At 43.3% G+C, this 23,240-nt stretch overlaps 1 protein-coding gene across 1 annotated transcript in view; it reads right to left on the bottom strand.

Moving 5' to 3' along the window:
• Positions 1–23,240, bottom strand: part of LOC128327309 (potassium voltage-gated channel subfamily KQT member 1-like) — a 556,996-nt gene that overhangs the window by 487,891 nt on the left and 45,865 nt on the right. Inside the window, exons 2-5 of the mRNA XM_053255983.1 lie at positions 22,773–22,863; positions 13,183–13,309; positions 11,241–11,319; positions 7,487–7,583 (exon numbers count right to left, since the gene is read on the bottom strand). Coding sequence (XP_053111958.1) covers positions 7,487–7,583; positions 11,241–11,319; positions 13,183–13,309; positions 22,773–22,863 — 394 coding nt within the window. The remainder of the gene's footprint in view (positions 1–7,486; positions 7,584–11,240; positions 11,320–13,182; positions 13,310–22,772; positions 22,864–23,240) is intronic.

Here is a 23,240-nt window from a genome sequence, read left to right as displayed (position 1 = left end):
AAAAAAAAAGCTATGCTCTAGCCCTTGTAGAAGTGGAGTTATGGAGCAAAATGTGTGGTCACTATTTTTTAAGTGTTTGGATTCTTTGGTATATAATAACTTTCCCTCAATGAATCCCTATGAGGATTCATTACACACCTTCATTTCTTCATTCATTTTGACTGTCTTTTGGACAGTGGAACATAGGAACATAGGAAGCTGCCATATACTGAGTCAGACCATTGTTCTATCTAGCTCAGTATTGTCTTCACAGACTGGCACTGGCTTCTCCAAGGTTGCAGGTAGGAATCTCTCTCTCAGTCCTATCTTGCAGATGCCAGGGAGGGATGCCAGGGAGATGCCAAGGAGATGCTCTGGGAAGAGAGGAAGGTTCCAAGTTCCCTCCCTGTCATCTCCAAGATGGGGCTGAGAGAGATTCCTGCCTGCACGCTTGGAGAAGCTGCTTGCCAATCTATGAAGACAATACTGAGCTAGATAGACCAATGGTCTGACTCAGTATATGGCAGCTTCCTATGTTCCTATCCTGGAACCTTCTGATGCTCTTCCCAGAGCATCTCCATACCTGCTCCGGGTGCCGACAATGAGGGAGGCCTGGCTGTCGTGCACTCGGGACAGGGCCTTCTCTGTTGCTGCTCCTAGACTCTGGAATGCTCTCCCAGTGGCCATTCGTTCCTCAGACTCCATCATGGCTTTTAGAACGCTTTTAAAGACTTGGCTTTTTACCCAGGCTTTTACATAATCGTTTTTACTGCTGCTTCTGTGTGTTTTTATCTGTTGTCTTGTTTTTTATGCTTGTTTGATATGTTTTTAGCTTGGTGTTTTTATTGCTTGGTGTTTTTATTGCTTTTATTGTATGTTTTAATTTTTGTAAACCGCCTTGGGGTTTTCTTTTAACGAAAGGTGGTATAGAAATGTAAAAATAAATAAATAAATAAATAAATACCCTGAGGGGAATATCTTACAGTGCTCACACTTCTAGTCTTGCATTCATATGCAACCAGGGTGGACTCTTCTTAGCTAAGGGGACAAGTCATGTTCGCTACCACAAGACCAGCTCTCCTCCCATGACAGTGCCAACTGTCAACTGCCATGTGCCAACTACACCCCCCTCCCATCTGCAAGGTAGTGGGGAATTATTCAGTTTATGTTCTAGGATTTTTTCCCCAAGTATTTAGGCTCTTTGGTGTTTAATAACCTTTCCTCATAATGAATCCCTATGGGGATTCATTACAACACCAAAGAGCCTAAAAATGAATCTCTATGAAAATTCATTACACACCAAAGAGTCCAAACACCTCAAAAATTCCTAAAATATAAACTCAGTGTTTTGTGGGTGGGGGTAGTTGAAACATGGGATTCCACTAATTCCCAACCCCCACCTGCAAAGCAGGGTCAAAATGAATAGAAGAGAAGGTGTGTAATGAAGACACCAAAGAATCTAAGCCCTTCAGAATTACCTAAAAAATAAATTGAGTGCATGTGTGTGTTTGTGTGTGTGTAGTTGACACATGGCAGTTGACAGTTGGCACTGTCCAGTGATAGTCAAAATGAACAGAAGAAATGAAGGGGTATAATGAATCCGCATAGGGATTCATTATGAGGAAAAGTTATTGGACACCAAAGAGTCTAAACATTTCAATATTCCTAAAAATTAAAATGTGTACCCCACTGCCTTGCAGGTGGGGTAGGGGGGGTGTAGTTGTCACATGGCAGTTGACAGTTGGCACTGTCCAGTGACAGTCAAAATGAACAGAAGAAATGAAGGTATGGAATGAATCCTCATAAAGATTCATTATGAGGAAAAGTTATTATACATCAAAGAATCCAAACACTTGAAAAATAATGACTGCACATTTTGCTCCATAACTCCACTTCTACAAGGGCTAGCTTATCTTTTTTTAAAAAAAATGAAAGCTGGAGATCCATGTTAGGGTTAGAATATGCAACCTCAAATCCCCATTATTTCCTATGGCGGAAATGTTCAAAATTAGTAAAAACTAAAATAAATTCATTAAAAATCAACCAAATGTCCCACTGCCTTGAAATTTGGGTGGCAGGTGGCACCCATGGGGACCTACCTAACACCCATATTTGGTGCCTCTAGGACCTTGTTAAGCGGTCTAAATCAATCTGGATCCAAATCAAAGCAAAGCAAATACAAATCAAATTGGGAGTGATTTGTGGGAGTAGATTTGGACACAAAACAAATTGGGGTTTGTGGCACAAATTGAATCAAAAAAATCAATTTGTGCACATCCCTAAAAATTGTCTTCCATGTCACATAAGAACATACATTTACAGTGCAAGTAGACCCCAACAACGACACATTCTGTAACTGGCTTATAACATACTGGGTCTCATGTAGCGTGCTGAACTTGTCTTGTCTATATATTGGCTACCCTGGTCCAGTCCGCTTCTGAATTCTTAGGGGCCACTCTATCTCCACAGCATGATCTGGAAGCATATTTTGCCACTCAAGTCAATCTCCTCACAAGTTTGGTGCCATCTAGCAATTTAGAGCTTCAGAATCATGGTGTCATATTCACATAAAAATCTAAATGAGAGATGCTACAACAACTCAAGTGTGGAGCACCTGTTTCTTAAAACTTAGAGACGTGTGTTGGGGTTTCCTCCCCTCCTCCCTGAGACAGGGAGGTGTGCCCAACCAGCTGGTAGAGTGCCGAGAGAAGTTGGGGGCTCCAGACGTCAGGACAGCCCAGACAATTACCTCTCAGAAGCCAGAGAGGATTCAGAGAGACATGCCACAGCTGCCAGGGGATGGACAGGAGTTGCCCAAGAAGCAGCAGATTGGTGGAAAGGGATTTGTCAAGTTTCTCTGGGGAAACAGTTCTATAATACAGAGTGTCCCTGCTAAAGAGACCCTTAATATTTTAACGCAAAATATGTTATAATTTGGTAGGGTTACCAGAAGGAGCCTAATAGAGATACTATGGCATTGAGAATGGCCCTTTTGCTGTCAGTTGGTAAGCATGGGAGTAGATCGTAGGACAACAGTTAGCCCAATATCATTGCTGGTAGTTCACATGCAAGTACTGTAAGTGCAGGCAAAGATGATACTGGCTGTCCCATTTGGACATTGAAAACTTGAGCTCAGAACAAATGATGTAAATTCTTACAAGTTTGTGAGGTACTTTTCAAATGGCAGAGGAGTGTTTTGTAGCTATTAGTTCACTTATCCTCCATTAAAAGAGTCATTAGCTTTGTCTCATGGAAACAGCACACAAGAATCTAACCATGCAGTGAAGTGCAACAAAACTGAGCCAGTGTGATGCTGTGGTTAGGATGTTGGACGCAGTGGTTAGGATGCTGGAGGATAGTGAGGCGACCAGGCTCAAATCTTCCCTCAGTCACACTCTCTCAACCTAACCTAACTCTTAGTGCTGATGTGATAAAATAATAGGATAAAACAGGAAAGGAAGAATATAAGAATTTTCTTCTGCAGCAAGCTTTGCTTCAGTCCCAAGGTCACTTGATTCTATCCAGACTCTAGCTTTGGCTCTAATTCCTACTTTCCTACTCAGAATTCTAGATCCCAATTTTAGGTCCTACATCCTCCAAAGGTAGCTGCCTATAACCCAGTCCTGACAGTATCAAAACTAAATTGCTGGAATGAACTAAACTAACAGTAAACTAAATTGCTGGGGCCATAGCTCAGTGCCATAGTACATGATTTGAATGCAAAGGTTGCAAGCTCAGTCCCTGGCATCTCAAGTAGCAGGGTAGGGAAAGATCCTTCTGTCTGAGGTCCCACAGAATCAAATCACAAGTGTAGGTCTATATTCCACTCACCAGGTTTGAATGATTATTACTCAAAATAATTTTAAAACAGGGGGAGGGGAAGCAGACTCATAGCAACAAGAGGTGGGCAAAAATTGGTGCCCTTTAAGCATTCAAGAAAAACATGATTTGGTGAAAAGAGAAGAGGAACTGAGGGGAGAACACGGAATGCCAAAGAGGAGTTTATGTATGAGGCTGAGAGCTATGGAACAATAACAAGGATACAGTATTAGGAAAGAGATAGCTACGCTAATGGTAAGTGTTAGGGTTGTGCGTTTTGTATTTTTTCTTTTTTGATTTGTACCAAATCTGAATCAACCCCATTTTGTATTTTGTCTGAAATTAAGCCTTCCGAATCACCCCAGTTTTGTTTTGTAACCAAATTAATCCAAATCTGAATCCAAATTAATTCAGATTTAAAAATGGGTCATGTGGTCAAAAGAGTGGGTGGGGGTTATAGTGCCCAATGAGTGGACGCTACCACAAAAATTTCAAAGGAATTGGGCAAACTGCTGATTTTTGGTTAATTTTTGAAGTTTGCGCGTCTTTCAGATTTTCTCCATAGGGTATGATGGAGGTTTCAGGAAAAGTATAGCTTCACGTGGGGTGGGGGGAAGGGGTGGCCCAGAGTGGAGTGTGGTTGGTGGTAGTGCCCAGTTGGTGCAAGGAAGCTACCACAATTTTATCAGAAGAATTTGGCAAAGGGCTGATTTTTAAAGAATTAATGAAGTTACGTATCTTTCAGATTTTCCTTGTAGGGTATAATGGAGGTTTCTGCAGGCCCATAACTCCACATGAGGGGCACTGGGGTGGCCCAGAGCAAGTGGCGGTGTAGTGCACATAGGGTGCCAACCACCCACATGGGTTGCCAACCCATGAAGTACAGGGTTTTGTTGTTCTAGAGGTGTTCTGAGAGTAGATTATCTGGTATCATAAGAGAGTGGATTCATGGTTTTTCATTTAAAAATCTCATTTGCTACCAGAGAATCTAAACTCAACACCTCAGAAACAACAAAGCCCAGTACCCCAATGGATTAGCAATCCAGGGGGTTGGTTGGCACCCATTGTGCACTACACCACCACTCGCTTTGGGCCATCCCAGTGCCCCCCAGGTGGAGTTATGGGGCTGCTAAAACCTCCATTATTCCCTATGGGGAAAAAAATCTTAAAATGCGTAAACCTCAAAAATTCCTAAGAAATCAGCCCTTTGCCCTATTTGTAATCTGGGTGCACCACCTTTGGGGCACTGCCACCCAACCCACTATTTTGCTCCTGAAGCCCCACATAAACAAGTTGAAAGAGTGAAGAGAATGATAAACAACAACAACACTTAATTTCTTGGCACATTTATTTGAGAATTTTTCAGCGGTTGGGAGCCTGTCCCTGTGGCACTAGCACAGCAGCACAACCCATTTGTGGATTCAAGCAATCTTTCAATAAAAACACTCCCTCCCCATGGAACAGTGACCACAGGTCATTTGAGATAGCAAGATAGACCAATGAGCCAGTGTGGTGTAGTGGTTAGAGTGCTGGACTAGGACCGTGGAGACCCAAGTTCAAATCCCCATTCAGCCATGATACTAGCTGGGTGACTCTGGGCCAGTCACTTCACTTAGCCTAACCTACTTCACAGGGTTGTTGTGAGGAGAAACCTAAGTATGTAGTACACTGCTCTGGGCTCCTTGGAGGAAGAGCGGGATATACACTGTAAAAAAATAAAATAAAACTGCCTTGGTACTGTGGAACAGCTTCAAATGTTCATTTAACTGAACTGGAGTGAGCCATAGCCCAAACAAATCAGCCTACTGTTCAGAATTGTTGAGATTTGTCATCACTGCATTGAAGAAAGTGCAAAACCATGGATCATGGTTACAAGAAAGAGAGAAGCAACTAAGATTCCTGGGGATGTCAACAGATTGACAGGTGTATTCCCCACCCCCTCCTTTTGTCTCCTCTAGTCCCATGTGGATGACATGTCCCTGCAATGGCAAAAGTTGTTAACCCCTGGCTTAGACATCATGTCCCACCAAATTACATTGTGGCCTAAATTACATTAGACTGCTCAACTTGGGTATCTAAACTTAGACACCACTATAACTCATAAAAATCAGAAGAAAAACAAAATAGCTCTTCAAATGAGCCCTGAACAAGTCAAGAGATTCTTTCTAAACCTTTGGAAAGAAACACCTGTGTAATTTCAGAACTTTCCTAACCAGCTTCTCCACACAATTTATACCATGGCTTTTAGCAAGAGCTTTGGAATTGCATTGAGTTCCCAAAGATATTTGGGTATTTCTGTCTCAAAATGCTGTCTTCCAAATCCCTTTGCAAGGTCAGTTTGCATTTCAATCACACTGAATACAACACTTAACTAAACTATTCATGCTCAACAGTTTTTGCATATCATCTTCTGCTAATCACTCAGTGCCTTAGCTGGAGTGGAGAGAGTCAGATAAGTCAATTTGAATTGCAATGCTTTTCCGGAAGAACAAAGTATTCTGTCCGAAACACAGTCATTTCGATTTGGAAACAAAAATCTCTGTTTTTTAATTCTTGATTTTGTTTTGGTTACAAAACCTCCGAAATTGCCATTTTCAGGCACAAAACATTTTGTACCTGAATCAAAATGCGCAAGCCTAGTAAGTGTGTGTCCACATACTGTGGAAATTTACAATTAGATTTAGGGAGCAGGTCTAGTAGGAGTAAGTTTTACATGTATAGAATATGTGGGGAACGATATAAATGATCTAGTCAGGAAATAGCAATTGTGAGGACTTGCCTCTGGGGAGGCATTATACTGGCAATATAATGAACAATATCCACTGTGGTTCTCACCTACTTCACTTTCCCATACCTGTTTACTGTCACTGTCTCTCTAGCTCCCATCCTATATTGCTATGCTTTTCACTACATAATTGTTGTGTTATCTTGATATAGTCTTGTTATGTCCTTGTACAATTTTTAATTGTGTAAATGACTGGGACAAAAAAAAAAAACACCCTCAAGATTTATAAAAATCCATAGAGTACTGCTGTTCTGAATGTGCTGATTATGTGTTTATGCAAAATGCATTCTCTATATCTGATTGCCACGTTTCTGCTCAAATGCAATGAGATCATCCATTGGTCAAAAAACAAATGGCTTCTTGTGGTTTGGTAGTTCTAGTGCCGGCCTTTAGAGGCTGCTGTAAATCCACCATGATAATTATGGTGAAATTATTAGTGGAATAGTTCTACTGCCATAAATGATTCAAAAAAGTGTAAGTCATTAAATCAAATCTGTTAATTACAATCTCACTGATTTCTGAAGTTGTATTATAAAATGTTTACTTTATTATGTTTACATGTAACATACTTAAAACCTGTAAGTGAAACACCCCCCAAACGGATTAAATTTAAATACTGAGTGCACTGTCAGCTTCTTCTTCAGTACATTTGAGACAGTCCCCTAAAGTAAAGAACAACTCTGGCCAATATCTTGCAGACGGGAAAGGAAAGATATGCAGATTTAGGCTGCCATCCCATACAGCGAACCCTAGCTCAGACACTCAGTTTTCAGATGAATACCTCCCTTTCCACCTAGTTCTTACAGACAGTCTTTCCAGTCCATATTTAATGTCTGGATAAGAGTTTTAAAAGTGTCAAAAGAACTCATAACATGTATCAAGTAATCTTGCCATAAACAGTACCTGACGATGTATGAATACGACAGATCCCAAGAGCCTCCAGGTGCCACCCTGTCGATCTACATGGAGCATGCGGAGTATCTGTAGAAACCGGATTCCCCTTGAAACAAGAGTTGTGAATAATTATAGAATTAAATAGGAACCCACAGAAACCCTGGTCTTGCAAATTTAAATACACATTATTCAGAATACTGTCATATAATTGGAGAGCACTTTAATGCTATCAGCTAAATAAAAGAATATGTGTCAGAGATGGCCAGCTGGTAGGCTGTGGAATGGATCTGGCCCCTGAGATCAAATGCCTTGGCACATTTAATCATAGTGCATTTTAAAAAAAGTTCTAGTAAGAATTAATCAGTCTACTTTCCTTTCACTGTCTCTACAACTGGACTAAATTTGGTTCAAATCAAGGTCCACAAGTTAAATCTCTTGCACCTCAAATGTTCATGCATCCACCATCTTGGATCGGGGTAGATGACACCATGACATAATCAGAAATTGTGCCATTGAGGTGTCCTTGTGTGTCACGCACTGCCACTGAACGTAATTTGGTTTAAGTTGGTTAGACAATCCACAAACTAGCCCACTTGCACCATAGATATTCACATGGCCGCCATCTTGAATTGGATGACTTCATTACTCACTACGCCATTTGGGCATCCTTATGTGTCCCTGCAGCTGTGGAAAATTTGGTTCAAATCGGTTAGACAGTCCACAAGTTAGCCTGCATGCCTCCAAAGTTTACGTATTTTTCATCTTGAATTGGTATGGATGACATTATCACAAACTATGCCATTGAGGGGTCCCTGTATGTCACTCAGTGCAACTGTACATAATTTGGTTCAAATGGGTTAGACAGTCCACAAATTAGCCCGCTTGTGCCTCAGATGGTCATGCGGCCACCATCTTGAATTGGAGTGGACAACATCACCACATAGCACACCATTTCGGCATCCCTATGTGTCCCTGCAGCTGTAGCAAATTTGGTTCAAATCATTTAAGTGGTTCACAAGTTAGCCCACTTGCACCTCCAAAGTTTACACATCCATCTCTTGAATCGGTGTGGATTACATCATCACAAACTATGCCATTGAGGTGTCCCTGTGTGTCACTCACTGCCACTGTATGTAATTTGGTTTAAATTGATTAGGCAATCCACAAATTAGCCCACTTGTGCCTCAGATGTTCATGCGGCCGCCAACTTGAATTGGAGTGGATGGCATCATCAAACACCATGCCATTTGGGCATCCCTATTGTTTTGAACCCCATATATCAGAACCAGAGGTACCAACTCCGAAGTATGTGAAACATAGGCCTGTGTCTGATTTCATTTCTTTATATTAAGAGTTCAATTAGACCTGCCAGGGCAATGCTTGGTAATTGATTTGTAGAGGCAGGGTTAATCTAGCATTGTTTATCAGGGTTTGCGGAAACTCACTGAGACAATGGGTCAGGCTTAATTACCAGTCTCACACTGCTGAAATTAACCTGTTGTCCAGTAACAGGATGCTTCTGCCTTAAGTCAAATGTGTTGATTAACTTGCCTCACTCATGCTTACCCTTTTGATGATACTTTGAATATTCTTTTGTTGCAAATACACACTAGATAGAGGTATACAAGAAATAATGTCTCACACAAATAGAACTAACTCCCTCTCACTAATTGCTAACTTTTAACACCTTCTGGGACCAGGCTAGCACATCTGGGATGCAGATTTGCTTTTGGACTTTGTCCCCTCCTCAAGATAACAGCTAACAGGAGATGAGAGTGAGATCTCTCTGGACTGATCAAATATCCTGAGCTAAGTTTGGTAATTAAAAGACAATATTCCAAGGATAGCAGGAATAAATGCCTTTTGTGATCCAGAAGACTAAAAAGGGACATCAAAGGATGGAACCACTATAAGAATGAGTCTCTGGACATGGCAGTTTAGCAGTTCTGTGCCTACGGGCATTCTGCTCACACGCTAGCTATCTTGTGCCTACAGCAAGATTTGCTCAGGAACTCTGCTTATGAACAGGAACTGTCTGTGACTTCTACTGCGCAGTGAGAAGTCAAGACTTTTCCCCAGCCATGGCACCTTCACTCTCTGCCTCGCTCTGAGCAAACTGTCTGCTTGACCACCAGAAGCCAGACCATCGCTCTGTTGCTGCTCCCAGCTACAGTCTCTCCTCTTCAGCTGAAAGATCCACCATTCTCAAGCCTGGGTAAATATGCGGCTCATACAAACCTGGAATTCCCTCATCCCTTCCCCTTCTCCTACACCCTTCACCTCTCCCCACTACTAATTTCTGACCCCCCCAAAACCATACCAGCCCTGAGCCTTCCTTCCTTCCTCCCCCTTTTTCCGCCTGTATCTAAACTGTACTAGGCTCTAGGAAGATTTAATTGCACGCACATATGTCAGTTAGGCACACTGGGTGGAATATATTAGTACTGGTTAGGATGTTCTGTTTAAATACTGTTGCTAATATTAATAGAGTGTTCTGCTTTGCTAGATTATGTTGTTAGTCTTTATACTCAATAAAGCACATTGAACCTCTTTGAGGACTGGTTCGACCTCCTTCCTTCTCTGCAATCCAGATCACACATGGTCACTAATATAAAAGAACAAGGTCACGTTGGTGACATTATGGTCCAGACCTATTTTATATACTGGCTAATGAGCATGTTTAGTATATAGATCAGGCCTGGTCTGTAACACTATGTGTCCCTGAAGCTGTAGCAAATTTGGTTCAAATTGGTTAAGTGTGGTTCACAAGTTAGACCACTTGCACCTCAAAAGTTTACACGTCATTCATCTTGGATCAGGATGGATAACATCATCACAAACTAGGCCATTGGGGTGTCCCTATGTGTCCCTACAACTGTACCCAATTTGGTTCATATTGGTCTAGGCATTGCGAAGTTGATAGTGGGGGGCACATGGACACACAAAGAGAATGCTGGGTGATCTCATAGGCCTACTGGAAAGTAGGCTAAAAAGGGTGGGTGGCTGGGGCCAAGTTTCACATGCAAGGAAAAGAAAAATGTATTCAAGTTTGATTTTGATTTTGTACACAATTGGAAGGAGAAAGCAGCTATTCTATTGTTCCTGGGCAGTTCCCCATGACTACAGATGTAGGGAAGAGGGTTGGCAAGCTCCCTTTGTCTCCTCCTTGGGTCTCTTCAGATCAGCATACAGTTGCAGGGAGATCCTTTGTGGCTTCTCCTTTCTTCTACCTTTTATCAGTGGTTCCCATGCCATGCCAACTTTCTATAACTTCTTCACAAGTTGTCCACGCATTGCAATTGCTTTTGGAGATCACAGAGCCATCCCCTTCTGCTTGTATGCGTTAGTTGCACTGGCATGAACCTCTCATGAGCCCAATGACTCCTGCTCCTCTCCCAGATTTTCCGTCACAGCAGGGCCTACATTCCACAGTAACATTTATGTGAAATATATATTTGTATGATGATTGTGCTCCATAACTAGAAAGCTGACCCTACTAAATGAATGGAACCTGCCCACACAATTGGAAAGGGTCATTTTGGTAGAGCAAAACTACTTCTGACTCCTAGCTGCCTAGAACTACTGTATTCTCCATACAGAATAGAGTCCTTGCTGTAGGCTGCAAAAGAATAGAAAGTAAAATGATGTAGAAAAATGTGGATTGTATGTAGATACTAATAACTGCCTTTGCAGAATTTAACACAAAAGGTTTAGCATTATCAGATTTCTTCATTGGCAACAAATGTTGAATTGTATTACATACCTTATCGCAGATGTGGCAAACACCTGCCCATTTGATCCCACACTCAGAACAATAATTGAAGCTATCACAACAATGAGATCTGTTGACAAATGGAAAATGGAGCTATTAATACATTTTAACAACATCCAAGGAAAGGTGGAAAAACTCTAGGCAATTCAAGTTTGCTGTTTCATCTTCTCAGTGTTGAAAAACCATCAGAGTCCAGAGCTAACTTTTTTCAGATTTAAAACAGGAGTACATACATTTTGTGGAAAACTGAAAAAACTGAATTGGGCTCATTTGTTTCAAATAAAGAAATGAATATCAGAGTCACAAATAAGGTTCATCTTATTTGTTGCTGTTTCGTTTTTGTTTCTTCCAGCAGGCAGAATAGGCCAGACAAAGAGGAAAGGGAAAGAGAAAGAGAAAGTAATGAAAATTGACTGAACAGGTTACATGCCCTGAATGTCCAACATTCTGAAAGCTCTTCTTTCCATACAAAGCCCTTCAATCACAGTTGCAAAGGGAGGGCCTTGGAGGTCTCTCTCTCTCTTTTTTAAGGCAGGCCAAGGCTAATTTAGCTTTGACAATTTAGCTATGTCAAAGTTTTCTACTTGGAGTCAGAAAGTTTTGGAGTACCCGACAAAAACACTTCCCAGACTAATCATTTTAAATTAATACCATTCCAAACTGTTTCCCTACCATTATCATTTCTTTTGCTTTGTATTTGTAGTGTAAAGAGATAAATTAATGACTTTAAGTTTGTAATTTAGAGATATTAGTTCATACAGTTACTAGTTTGATGTTTGCGAGTGAAAGAGGCTCTCTGCATTCTATATGAAACTTTAGTCAAAACTACTACTACTACTACCACAAATATATACTGCTTTTCAACAAAAGTTCTCAAATTAGTTTATACAGAAAAATAAATAGATAAAATAACAGATAATGTTCCCATTTGCTTGTTTTTGTTTGGTAAAATAACAGCTGCCAAAAGGTGATAAGGATTGGGACTGTGGAAATTTTAAGTACAGTATGAGCTGGTACAAGGGGAAGCTGAATCCTCTCCTCAGTCACATTTCCTTAACCTCCAACCACCTTATTTTAAAGCTTTTTCTTTTTCTTTCAATGATTTCCCAAGACAGTACCTCATCATGGGGAAAACAGCTACAAAATCCTATTTCTGATGGGAAAGCATAGACAAGGAAAGAGGGCTCAGCTTCTACCACCACCACCCCTATACTGCACTTAACATCCTCTTGCTGCACTTATTTATAAGAAAATGACAAAACTCTGTTTAGGTCCTGGTATGGATTTCAACTGGATTTACTCCCAAGCAAATGCCAATGACTACAGCCTCAAGTGCTTTTGTTGAGTCCTGCCTCATACTAGCATGATGTACAGACAATGTTCTTTAAACTATTTTAGATTATTTTCATATTCTATAAGCTCTCAGTTTTAGTCTGTACATTCTTATGCTCTAGCATATTCAGCTATCACATTTAATTCTGTTCAGCTCAGCTGTTTATAATTCAATGCTTTCAGTTCCTACAACAACTTATAAAATTGCCTTGGACTGGATAGAGCTTTAATACCTGGTATTTGAGTGTGCAAATAGCTCTTCATGTCCCAAAAATGCTTACAATAGCCCTGACGGCAAGTAGGTATACAATTATCTGCATATTGCAGCAGTAAGGGCTAAGGATGAGAGAACAGTGCCTCTCCTAAAACCACCTACTATGATCAAGAAAAAAGATGAACTAGGGACTTCTCAGCTCATCTTTTTAGCCATTTCATCAAACCAGCTTCCAACGAGACTAAAGAAAACATCATTCTAGAAGCAGTAATCAAACTCAAGTGTTAACAGAGTCACTGTATTCACTCTGATAACTGAAAAAGCTAAAGATTCAATGTCAAAATATACATTTTATAATTTAGAAAAATTATATATATATATATATACCTATTATTGATATAGGCTTCCTAGCAAAACGTATTCTTCCCTTAATACCAACATATTTGCTCCTGCAACCTGCAGACCAGAGTCTCACCACATATTCAGCACCAAAAAACACCACCAAGACGATCTCCTGAAATTAAAAATGAGATTCAAGACTTATTTATATATATTACATTTTTATTGTTTTATTGTATGTAAATTGCTTTGAAATATTGGTATTAAAAGTAAAATGTGGTAAATAAAACGTATAGAAATGTGATAAATGCAGCTAATAAAATAAATAAATACAAATTTCTTTCAGCATTCTCCACCCCAAGACTTTAACAGTCTTCTGCCTCAAAGTGACAAAGATTTAAACATGGGCCTACACAAATCTATCTTCTCCACCATGTACAGAAAAAGCACACAACCCAGGCTCAATTCAACATGTTTGAGAAACACCACAGGAGATGCAAAGCTTCTTTAGTGGAGATGTTCTGCATTTATGCACAGCAAGTAGCTTATAGGATCCTACAGCATTGTGTCAGGAAACTGAAGTTGGTACATTAAGAAAACCATTCTCAGCAGCTTAAGTAAACAAGAGTCTATCAGGCTAGATGTGCAAAAGTGAGGCAGCTCCTTCAAGTATTGAGGTGCAGCATGGTAAACCCCTCCTGTATTCTACCGAAGAAAACCACAGGGCTCTGTGGGCGCCAGGAGTCGAAATCGACTTGACGGCACACTTTACCTTTACCATGTACCTGAGATACAAATGATGTGAGATATATTAAACCTTTAGTCAGTCTATACTGAATACCCAGGGCAAAGGGTGGGATCATGGCAGCAGACGCCAACTCCAACCAATGCACATTCATTTGGAAGGTTGGAATCCTGAAAAAGCAGGATTTCCAGTCACATGGAGAGAACCCTACACACACACACATTGTTGCACTGACCTTCAGCTGAATGTGTGCAATCCTAGGTGGTGACAGGGTGTGCAATCCTGCCCCTGCCCCCCACCAATGCACATTCAGAATACAATCAAGGTCTGAAAAGGGCTATAGAAAGCTTGATTTATCTTTTACACAAGCCTCTCATGTAAGTATAATTCTGTGGGAGAGGGGAGATGTGTCCAAAACTAGAGGATTATAAGTATGCTTTTATTAAGCTGTTATTTGTCTAGCACCAAATACACTTCTGCACTGGTAGACGATAAAGACTGAGGTGTCAAAGGGTCACTTCTGCCATGTTCCTTCATCCCCTCTGAACCAAGGAGCCCTGATCAAACTTTCCCTTCCATTGAGTCCAATTTTCCAATTTGCCTTTTATAGCATTTTAATGTATGATCTTAACTGAAGCAAACCAAGCCTTGAAATGCCAGTGGTATAAATGACCTAATTCTGACATGACAGATGGCACTGAAACTGCTCTAAGGTCTTAAACACATCAAGATGTTTCCCCTTAGCTTGCCAACTTGATTTACATCATCTCATAACTTTACATGACACTCTAGCTTCAAATCCCAAAAGGTTTTCAAGAGGATGCATCCAAAGGAATAATTCCAGGAGCAATCACATAGATGCATTATGAATAGGGGTTGAACCATTTGATGCCAAACCAGTTCACCTCAAACTGGGCCGGTTCGGCGGCTCGATCGTGAACAGAACAGGAGGTGGTTCGGTCTGTGATCAAACCAAACCAAGCCTAGTTTGAGTGTACTGATTCAGTATTGAGCTGGCGGTCAGTGGGGGCAGGGGCAAGAGAAGTAGGTGAAAGGTCTTACCCGCCTGGTGCGGCTGCTGGCACTGCCACTCCCCCCACCAGGCGCAGCCCAAGCAGGCATGATCCATTTTTAGAAAGCTGTTCGCACAACGTCAGCACGGTTCTGGCCTCCATGCATCTGTGGATTCTCCCTTACAAAAGTATAGCCGTTCAAACAGCCAAACCAGTTCGGTCAGACAGACTGGACCAGCCAGTCAGTTTGACCAAACTGGTTCAGGAACACGCGGTTTGGTTCAAATTCAATCTGAATTTGAACTGAACTGCGATTTTTGGTTCATGCACACCCCTAATTATGAACACTACAATTTGTGACAGAAGATAAACTTTAGTTGTGCTGCTTGAGTGCTCTAACATTAACTTAGCTGTAATTTAAACAAAAGGAACAGGTTTTCAATTGAAATGAGGCTTCATCTGAAAACCCCAAAACTATGGAGGAGGAGTAGGGGCAGCAATGACTGTTTTTAATGACTGCTACACACAGGAACATAGGAAACTGCCATATACTGAGGCAGACCATTGGCCTATCTAGCTCAGTATTGTCTTTACAGACTGGCAGCAGCTTCTCCAAGGTTGCAGGCAGGAGTCTCTCTCAGCTCTATCTTGAAGAAAACAGGAAGGGAACTTGAAACCTTCTACTCTTCCCAGAGCAGCTTCATCCCCTGAGGGGAATATCTGAATACACAAGACACTGGAAAGGTTTCATTGCATGATTATGCTTATGCATACCTTTTATTTTGCCTTTGGATTGGCAATGGGGGGGGGGCATATGGCACCATTAAGGGGAGCTCACCTTGCCCAAAGACTACAAATAGTGGTCTTCTAGGCAACATAAGAAAGTTAACACACTGGCCCGGTTCATACATAATAGGGGTGTGCAATTCGGATTTTCTGTGTTTCGATTTGTAACCAAATCGAAACAGCCCTGATTCGATTTGGATCCGAATCTGACCCATCCGAATCACCCAAAATTCAATTTGGATCCGAATCGCGGCTGATCCGAATCGAATCGATTTGGATTTCGGATCTGTCCTATTAATTTCCCCAGATTCCCAGCTTTCATTTTTAAAAAAAGCTAAGCTCTAGACTTATAGAAGTGGAGTTTTGGAGCAAAATGTGTGGTCACTATTTTTTAAGTGTTCAGATTCTTTGGTGTATAATAAATTTCACTCAATGAATCCTTATGAGGATTCATTACACACCTTCATTTCTTCTATTCATTTTGACTGCCTTTTAGACAGTGCCAATCGTCAACTGCCATGTGCCAACTACACCCCACTCCCACCCACAAGGCAGTGAGGTACTACTCAGTTTAAGTTAAGTGCCTAATGGGTGGAGGCTACCATCCAAATTGCAGCCGAATTGGACAAAGGGCTGATTTTTCGTGAATTGTTGAAGGTTTAGTGTCTTTGAGGCAGATTTGAGGCATAAAGTGGGATCTGAGGTGGAAGAGTGTGGTGAGGTGATAGTGCCTAATGGGTGGAGGCTACCACCCAAATTATTATTTTATTATTATTATTATTATTATTATTATTATTATTATTATTATTTCTTGTTTACACAGTCAGACAGGTGTTATTGACTGGTTTGTTTTATCCAGACATCGAGTCCTTCCCAAGTGCCTGGGATGGCTGAATTTTATTGTCAATGTTGTTGCTGTTGTTATAGATATCGTCGCAGAATATAGGCTGTTCCCAGTAAAGCTGCTTTTTGTAATTGGCTGATGGTGATTTCTGTGACCCCTATGGTGTTGTTGTTGTTGTTGTTGTTGTTGTTGTTTTTACATTTATATCCCACTCTTCCTCCACGGAGCCCAGAGCGGTGTACTACATACTTGAGTTTCCCTTTCACAACAACCCTGTGAAGTAGGTTAGGCTGAGGGAGAAGTGACTGGCCCAGAGTCACCCAGCTACTTTCATGGCTGAATGGGGATTTGAACTCGGGTCTCCCTGGTCCTAGTCCAGCACTCTAACCACTGCACCACGCTGGCTCTCTAATTGCAGAGGGATTGGGCAAAGGGCTAGTTTTTGGTGAATAGTTGAAGGTTTAGTGTCTTTGAGGAAGATTTGGGGCAAAAAGTGGGATCTGGGGTGGAAGAGTGTGGTGAGGTGATAGTGCCTAATGGGTGGAGGCTACCACCCAAATTGCAGAGGGATTGGGCAAAGGGCTGGTTTTTGGTGAGTAGTTGAAGTTTACTCATCTTTAAGGTTTTCCCCGATAAGGTATAATGGAGGTTTCAGCAGCCCCATAAGTGCACTTCGAGGGTGCTGGGGTGGCCCAGAGTGAGTGGTGGTGTAGTTCACATAGGGTGCCAGCCACTCCCATGGGGTTGCTAACCCATGGGGTACAGGGTTCTGTTGTTTCTAAGGTGGTCTGAGTGTAGATTCTATGGTAGCAAATGAGAATGGATTCATGGTTTGTATTGAAAATCTCATTTGCTACCAGAGAATCTACACTCAGAACACCTCAGAAACAACAGAACCCTGAAACCCATGGGGGTGACTGGCACCCTCTGTTCACTACACTACCACTCACTCTGGGCCACCCCAGCACCCCCCCCCCCCCACCAAGTGCAGTTATGGGGCTGCTGAAACCTACATGATTTCCTATGGAAAACTTCAACAATTCACCAAAAACCAGCCCTTTGCCCAATCCCTCTGCAATTTGGGTGGTAGCCTCTACCCATTAGGAACTTAACTTAAACTGAGTAGTACCTCACTGCTTTGTGGATGGGAGCGGGGTGTAGTTGGCACATGGCAGCTGACAACTGGCACTGTCTAAAAGACAGTCAAAATGAATAGAAGAAATGAAGGTGTGTAATGAATCCTCATAAGGATTCATTGAGTGAAAGTTATTATACACCAAAGAATCCGAACACTTAAAAAATAGTGACCACACATTTTGCTCCATAACTCAAATTCTATAAGGGCTAGAGCTTAGCTTCTTTTTTAAAATGAAAGCTGGGAATCTGGGGGAATTAATAGGACAGATCCGAAACCCGAATCGATTTGAATCGAATCAGCCGCAATTTGATTTGTACCCGAATCTAGCCAATGGACCACAGGGGTGATTCGTTTTGTCTCCGAATCACCCGAATCAGCTAGATTTGGCTACAAATCGATTTGTATCTGAATCGATTCGCACATCCCTAATACATAATGCAAAGCTGGAGTTAAACGTGACAAATATTGCAACTCCAGTACATCCGAACGCATGAAACTGCAGTTTCCCAGCAAAAGTGAACTCCGATTTGCCTCGCCAAACTCCAATTTGAACCTTCAGTTTGCACAAAGGTTCACCGCCAAGACCTGAGGTTTGGCCACCGGAATCAGAAGGTGCCATAACCGCAGTTTTGTGCCGATTTCCAAACTGCAATCATAGAAGTGGCAGCGCAGAACTGCCCAGGGACTCAGCTGCTCTATACCAGCAGCACTTTTAGCTGGCCGCCTACTGGGGAACCAGCCCTGCCCCCGTCACCTATGCTGCTACGGAGTTGCCCAGCAACAGGGATGCCACAATGCCCCATTGCATCCTTGCCATGCTTCTTCTTATCCGTCCAGTCATGTCTGACTCTTGGTCACTCTATGGATCAATGCATTCCATGCCATCCTATCTCGTACAGCTTCCTTTAATTCCAGCTTGGTCATGCCATGCTCTCAACGGGAATTCCCTATTCCAACTCTGTCCACTGCAACCCACACCTGGCAAGCAGGAGGGAAAAGGGACAGGATGACAGTAGGGGCACCAAGTGCTTAGCTCCCTGAGAAGCAAACAGCAGTGATGTATCTCCACAAGCACAAGTATTCCAGGTTGCCACATCAGAAGGGCACCCCATCATAGTGCCGGGAGGGGGACAATTAGCAGGGGTGGGTGTCCAGGCTCAGGTCCAAAGGGCAGCCCCAAGCAGGGATCCTGGAGCAGTCAGGTTTTATCTTTTCATTGAAAGGCTGGGGAAGAGGGGCCCAGCCCCTTCCCCTGGGAGGTTAATGGTCCCCAAGCTTTATCATGAGAACAACTGTCTGTGAGGAATAGGCAGAAATGTACCCGGTATTATTTGTGTTGTATGAGGTGGTACTCTCGTTCCATGATGCAGAATTCACCCATTTCCCACAGACGGCTCTCTCACAAGAGCAAAAGACTACTGGGTGGAAGAGATCAAGCCTGACGACCACCACCAAGTAGCTGTTGGAGCATGCCTCCTGTCAGCCCATCCACCCATGTGGAAATGTGCACCCTTGCACGTGCCCCTGAAGGGCTACCCCATTGTCTAGGGTCAGTGGGAAATCAGGACTACCCTCTGCCGCGAATCCAGATCTGCATATGGTGCAACACCGGGCTGGACCAGACCTTGGCAAGTGCTGTCCCGGTAGTTGCCGCCAAGTAAGTATCAGAGCATGCTCCCTGACAGCCCATCCACCCATGTGGAAATGTGCACCCTTGCCCATGCCCCTAAAGGGCTACCCCATTGTTCAGGGGCAGTGGGGAATGAGGACTCCCCTCTGCCGTGAATCCACATGCCGGCAGATCTGCATATGGTGCAACGCTGGACTGGAACTGGGAATTTTGAATGGGTTTAAAGGTCCATCCCAAAACCCAGTGTCTCCCCCATTAGCGTAAATTCTTGGGGGGGGGGTAGCTCTAGGTCGGGTATAAGTGTGCACCAAGCAGGGATCCTGGGACAGCCAAGTTCTATTTTTCTTACTGAAAGGTTGGGGAAGGGGGGCCCAGCCCCTTTGCTGGTATGCGCTCCCTAGGCTTACTCATGAGCAAGGCTGGTTGCTTGGGTCAGTAGTGCTCCAGTAAGTGGGAAGTGCACTACTGCTGTGGATAGAGTCACCTGACTCAGGGTGCACTGCTCAATAATGAGAGTGTAACGCCATGGGGACACACTCTTACAACTCATGAGAAGAACCATCAGATGGGAGAAGCGAGAACTGCCAAACAAATTCAGTCATGATGCCAGAGAGCAAAACATCCCCTTCTCCCACCAAGCAATCCCTCACTAGAATGACAGGCCACTGCGGCTCCAAAATCGAACAAGGATGCTCTGTGAAAGAAAGTTGTGGGGAGGGGTGTCCTGGAGACAGCTTTCCTTGTCTTGGCAACTACTGCTGAGTAGCTATCAGAGCGCGTCCCCGTGCCAGCCCACACACCCATGTGGACATGTGCACCCTTGCCAGCACCCCAAAATGGCAACCCCACTGCCCCAGGGTCACTTGAAAACAGGGGCTACCCTCTCCTGTGATTCCCCATGCTGGCAGCTCTGCATATGGCGTGCTGTCAGACCAGACCCTTGAATTCCGAATGGGTTTAAAGATCTGTCCCAGTGTCTTCCTGTCCATGCATGCGGTCAGTGTATGGCATATAGAGCGTCTAGATCTCCTTTGGGTGCGTGAAAGTCTTCACGTGGAATGGGGGTGGGAAGGTTGTGGAGAGTATGTTCTATCTTTTGTTGGGATATGCAACAGCTGCAGCCTAACTTACTGTGTATAGTTTTCATGTAATTTGCTATGAAGCCAGAGGGGGCACTGTAGCTTCCTCAGTACTGGTTGGGCTAGCTAGGAGTTTCTATTCTCCTTTCTGTTCCTGTTTGTTCCTGTTCCTGTGTGTGAGTCAGCAAGTTCTATACTGATCTCAAAGTGCCTCTTCTGTTTGTCTCACAACTAAAGTTATCTTAAACCTTTCTCCAATGTTTGTTCTGAAAGCATGCAGACAGCTCACATTCTGCAACAACTTTTACCATAGAGAGGCTCCCATGGGTGGGTGGGTGGACTGGCTCAACTCGTGAGCTCACAGTCCGTGGGTTGACCAGCACCCACATAGCCTCCCCCAGAAGACTGGAGCTCTCATGAAAGGGTAAGCCCACTCAGCAGCAAGCTGCCGGTAAGAAGGATATCACTTGGGTCTGCATGGACTGCTCTGCCAGGGTTACCCTTTGCAACATTATCCCAGGTTATGGTGGGACAGACCCCCCACCCCCCACCCAACATCCTTTGTTCTCCTCGGAAGTCTCCATGCTTCACTCCCCTACCAGAGTAACAGGAAAATACCCCCTCCCTCCCCTACACACTACCAGAGTAACAGGAAAATACCCCCTCCCCCCCGGACCCCTCCATCCCCGATTTTGTGCTTGTGTGGGAATATCAGAGGGCCACCTCTGCCATCACTGCCAGAAGAAGCGCTACCAATGTAGCATGGCATTGCAAGGCATTTAAAGGGATTTAAATGTCCTTTCTATGTCGAGGGTGGGTGGCTCGCTACGAAAATGCACGATTGCACTTGGCATGGCCCCTTCAAGATCGTGGCCAATTGCGGCCACTCCACTGACAGGCCGACGCAGCCTGACCATGGAACCTGCTGGGACTGGCCTCAGCTGCTGAGCAGCAGGGATGGGCTACCCTCTCCTGCAACTGGAGTTTGAGTGGCTGCATTTAAGAAACGTTTGTGGTGCATTTTACAGTTCCAGATTGAAACTGTGAGTTTGCCAGCTTCTGGTTTCGTGTTATATATGACCTGGACTCTAGTGAATGTGGAACTGTTATATCTGAATCAGTGGTGCACCTAGGCATTTTGGAAGCCCTGACTTAAAGGACTTTGGAGGCCCCCCTCCCCCCATGAGCCCCCACTTTAGGGAAAACTGGAAAGTTTTTTGTTTGTTTTTTGTGAGGGGGGACCTGCATTTTGCTTTTTTGTAGGAATATCCTAGGAATGTGGAGACACTGAGCCCATTCTCATGATTGGTGCGAAAGGGCTTGAGGGAGAGTGGGGAGGAAGGCTGCTTGCACCTACCTCCCCATAGATGATCCCTCTTTTCTCTCTGGGTGATGTCACGCCCTCAATCTCAGACAGCGAGGAGGAAGGGGAAGCTGTCAACTTTTCAGCCGATGCCGGGGTGTCTGAGGGGCAGAGCCCGGCTGTCAGTTTCCAAGAAACGGCTGAGGCAGATGATTCAGAGCAGGCACAACAACCTGAGACAGCAGAAACCGTGACGGACCAATCAGAAGAGGAGCTATGCAAGCAACCTCCACTGACTCCACAACAGAGGCGTATTACAAGGCGAAGAACTCAGCTTGAAACTATCAGGAGGAGTAAACGCCTCTTGCAGAGGGCTGATAAGCCTTGAATTCCTGCCAGCTGGGAGCTCTCGGCTTGTACTATAAATTATGTCACCAGCTTTCTATTCACTGCTGGAAAGCAACGTTTGTCAACTTTCGTGTCGACAGCTTGCAGCCAAGCCTGATAAAGAAGAACTGTGTCCGAGCTGTATCTTGTTTCTGCAGCTCCGTCTGGTACTGTGAACTTCCCTGCCAGGTGGCCAGATACTGACAGGTGAGTGGATCACCTGTCCACATGATTGCTGGCAGCTGCTGGCAGCGTGGAAGGTCAGGGAATGGGACACTTCGTCCCAGCCCCCAAAACTCCCATAATGCACAGCGTGAGTGAGAGGTGCATTATGGGGATTCCCCTGACGCCAGCCGGGAGACCCGCAGACAATTTAAAAATGGGGTTAAGAGAGCGCTATCTCTCTTAGCCCTCACTTAGCGGGTTTGCTGCTGAGGTGCTGCCAGGATCAGGTGTGACCCCAGGGGTTCTCACACGCAGGAAAGACTGGGCTTGGCTTTGTTAGCCCATTTTTGCTTGCACCTAAGAACAGCCTCGCTGTCTAAGAACTTTATTTGATGTTTCTCCTCGGGTGGGTAAGTGGGGGAACTGAACCTCTTTTTTGAATTCTAGTTCCTTTTTGGAAGAACTCTGAATTTTTTTTGATCCAGCCCTAATTCCAACAGATCTACAGTACAGACATTTCGCACAATATTTTAAATTAGATAACTTACCATCCAAAAGAGTGTTCCAGTGGCAAATTCAGAGTAGTGTTCTATAGTGGACAGAACACTGAAAATTAAGCAAACCAGCACCAATAGAAATCTGTAGAAACAAAAAAGTGATATGGTCAAAAAGCTGTAATTTACGACAAAATTGTATTCATCTATAATCTTGTATTTCATCTATAATCATAGATTCCTGTTGCTAAAGTTTAAAGTCTGCCCAACTGATATTGAGGGTGTTTCCTCTCCACTTGTTACACTACATTTAAAGACAAGGTTGGAAATTATGCAGGCTTATGTTTAGCACAAGCTACAACAGGATTAGATATACATTTATTAAATGCTGCAGTCCATGATGATTTTCCAGGAGAATTTACATACTGGTTTGGGTCCAAAATGTCAACTGTTGATTATCTTATGGTCTCAAGGAATTTATTAACCTTTTTGAAGCAATTTAAAATTGTGAGTCACCTGGAT

Source organism: Hemicordylus capensis, chromosome 5, assembly GCF_027244095.1.
Source record: "Hemicordylus capensis ecotype Gifberg chromosome 5, rHemCap1.1.pri, whole genome shotgun sequence".
NCBI classification, from domain to species: Eukaryota; Metazoa; Chordata; class Lepidosauria; order Squamata; family Cordylidae; genus Hemicordylus; species Hemicordylus capensis.
This window is presented reverse-complemented; position numbering and strand designations above follow the sequence as displayed.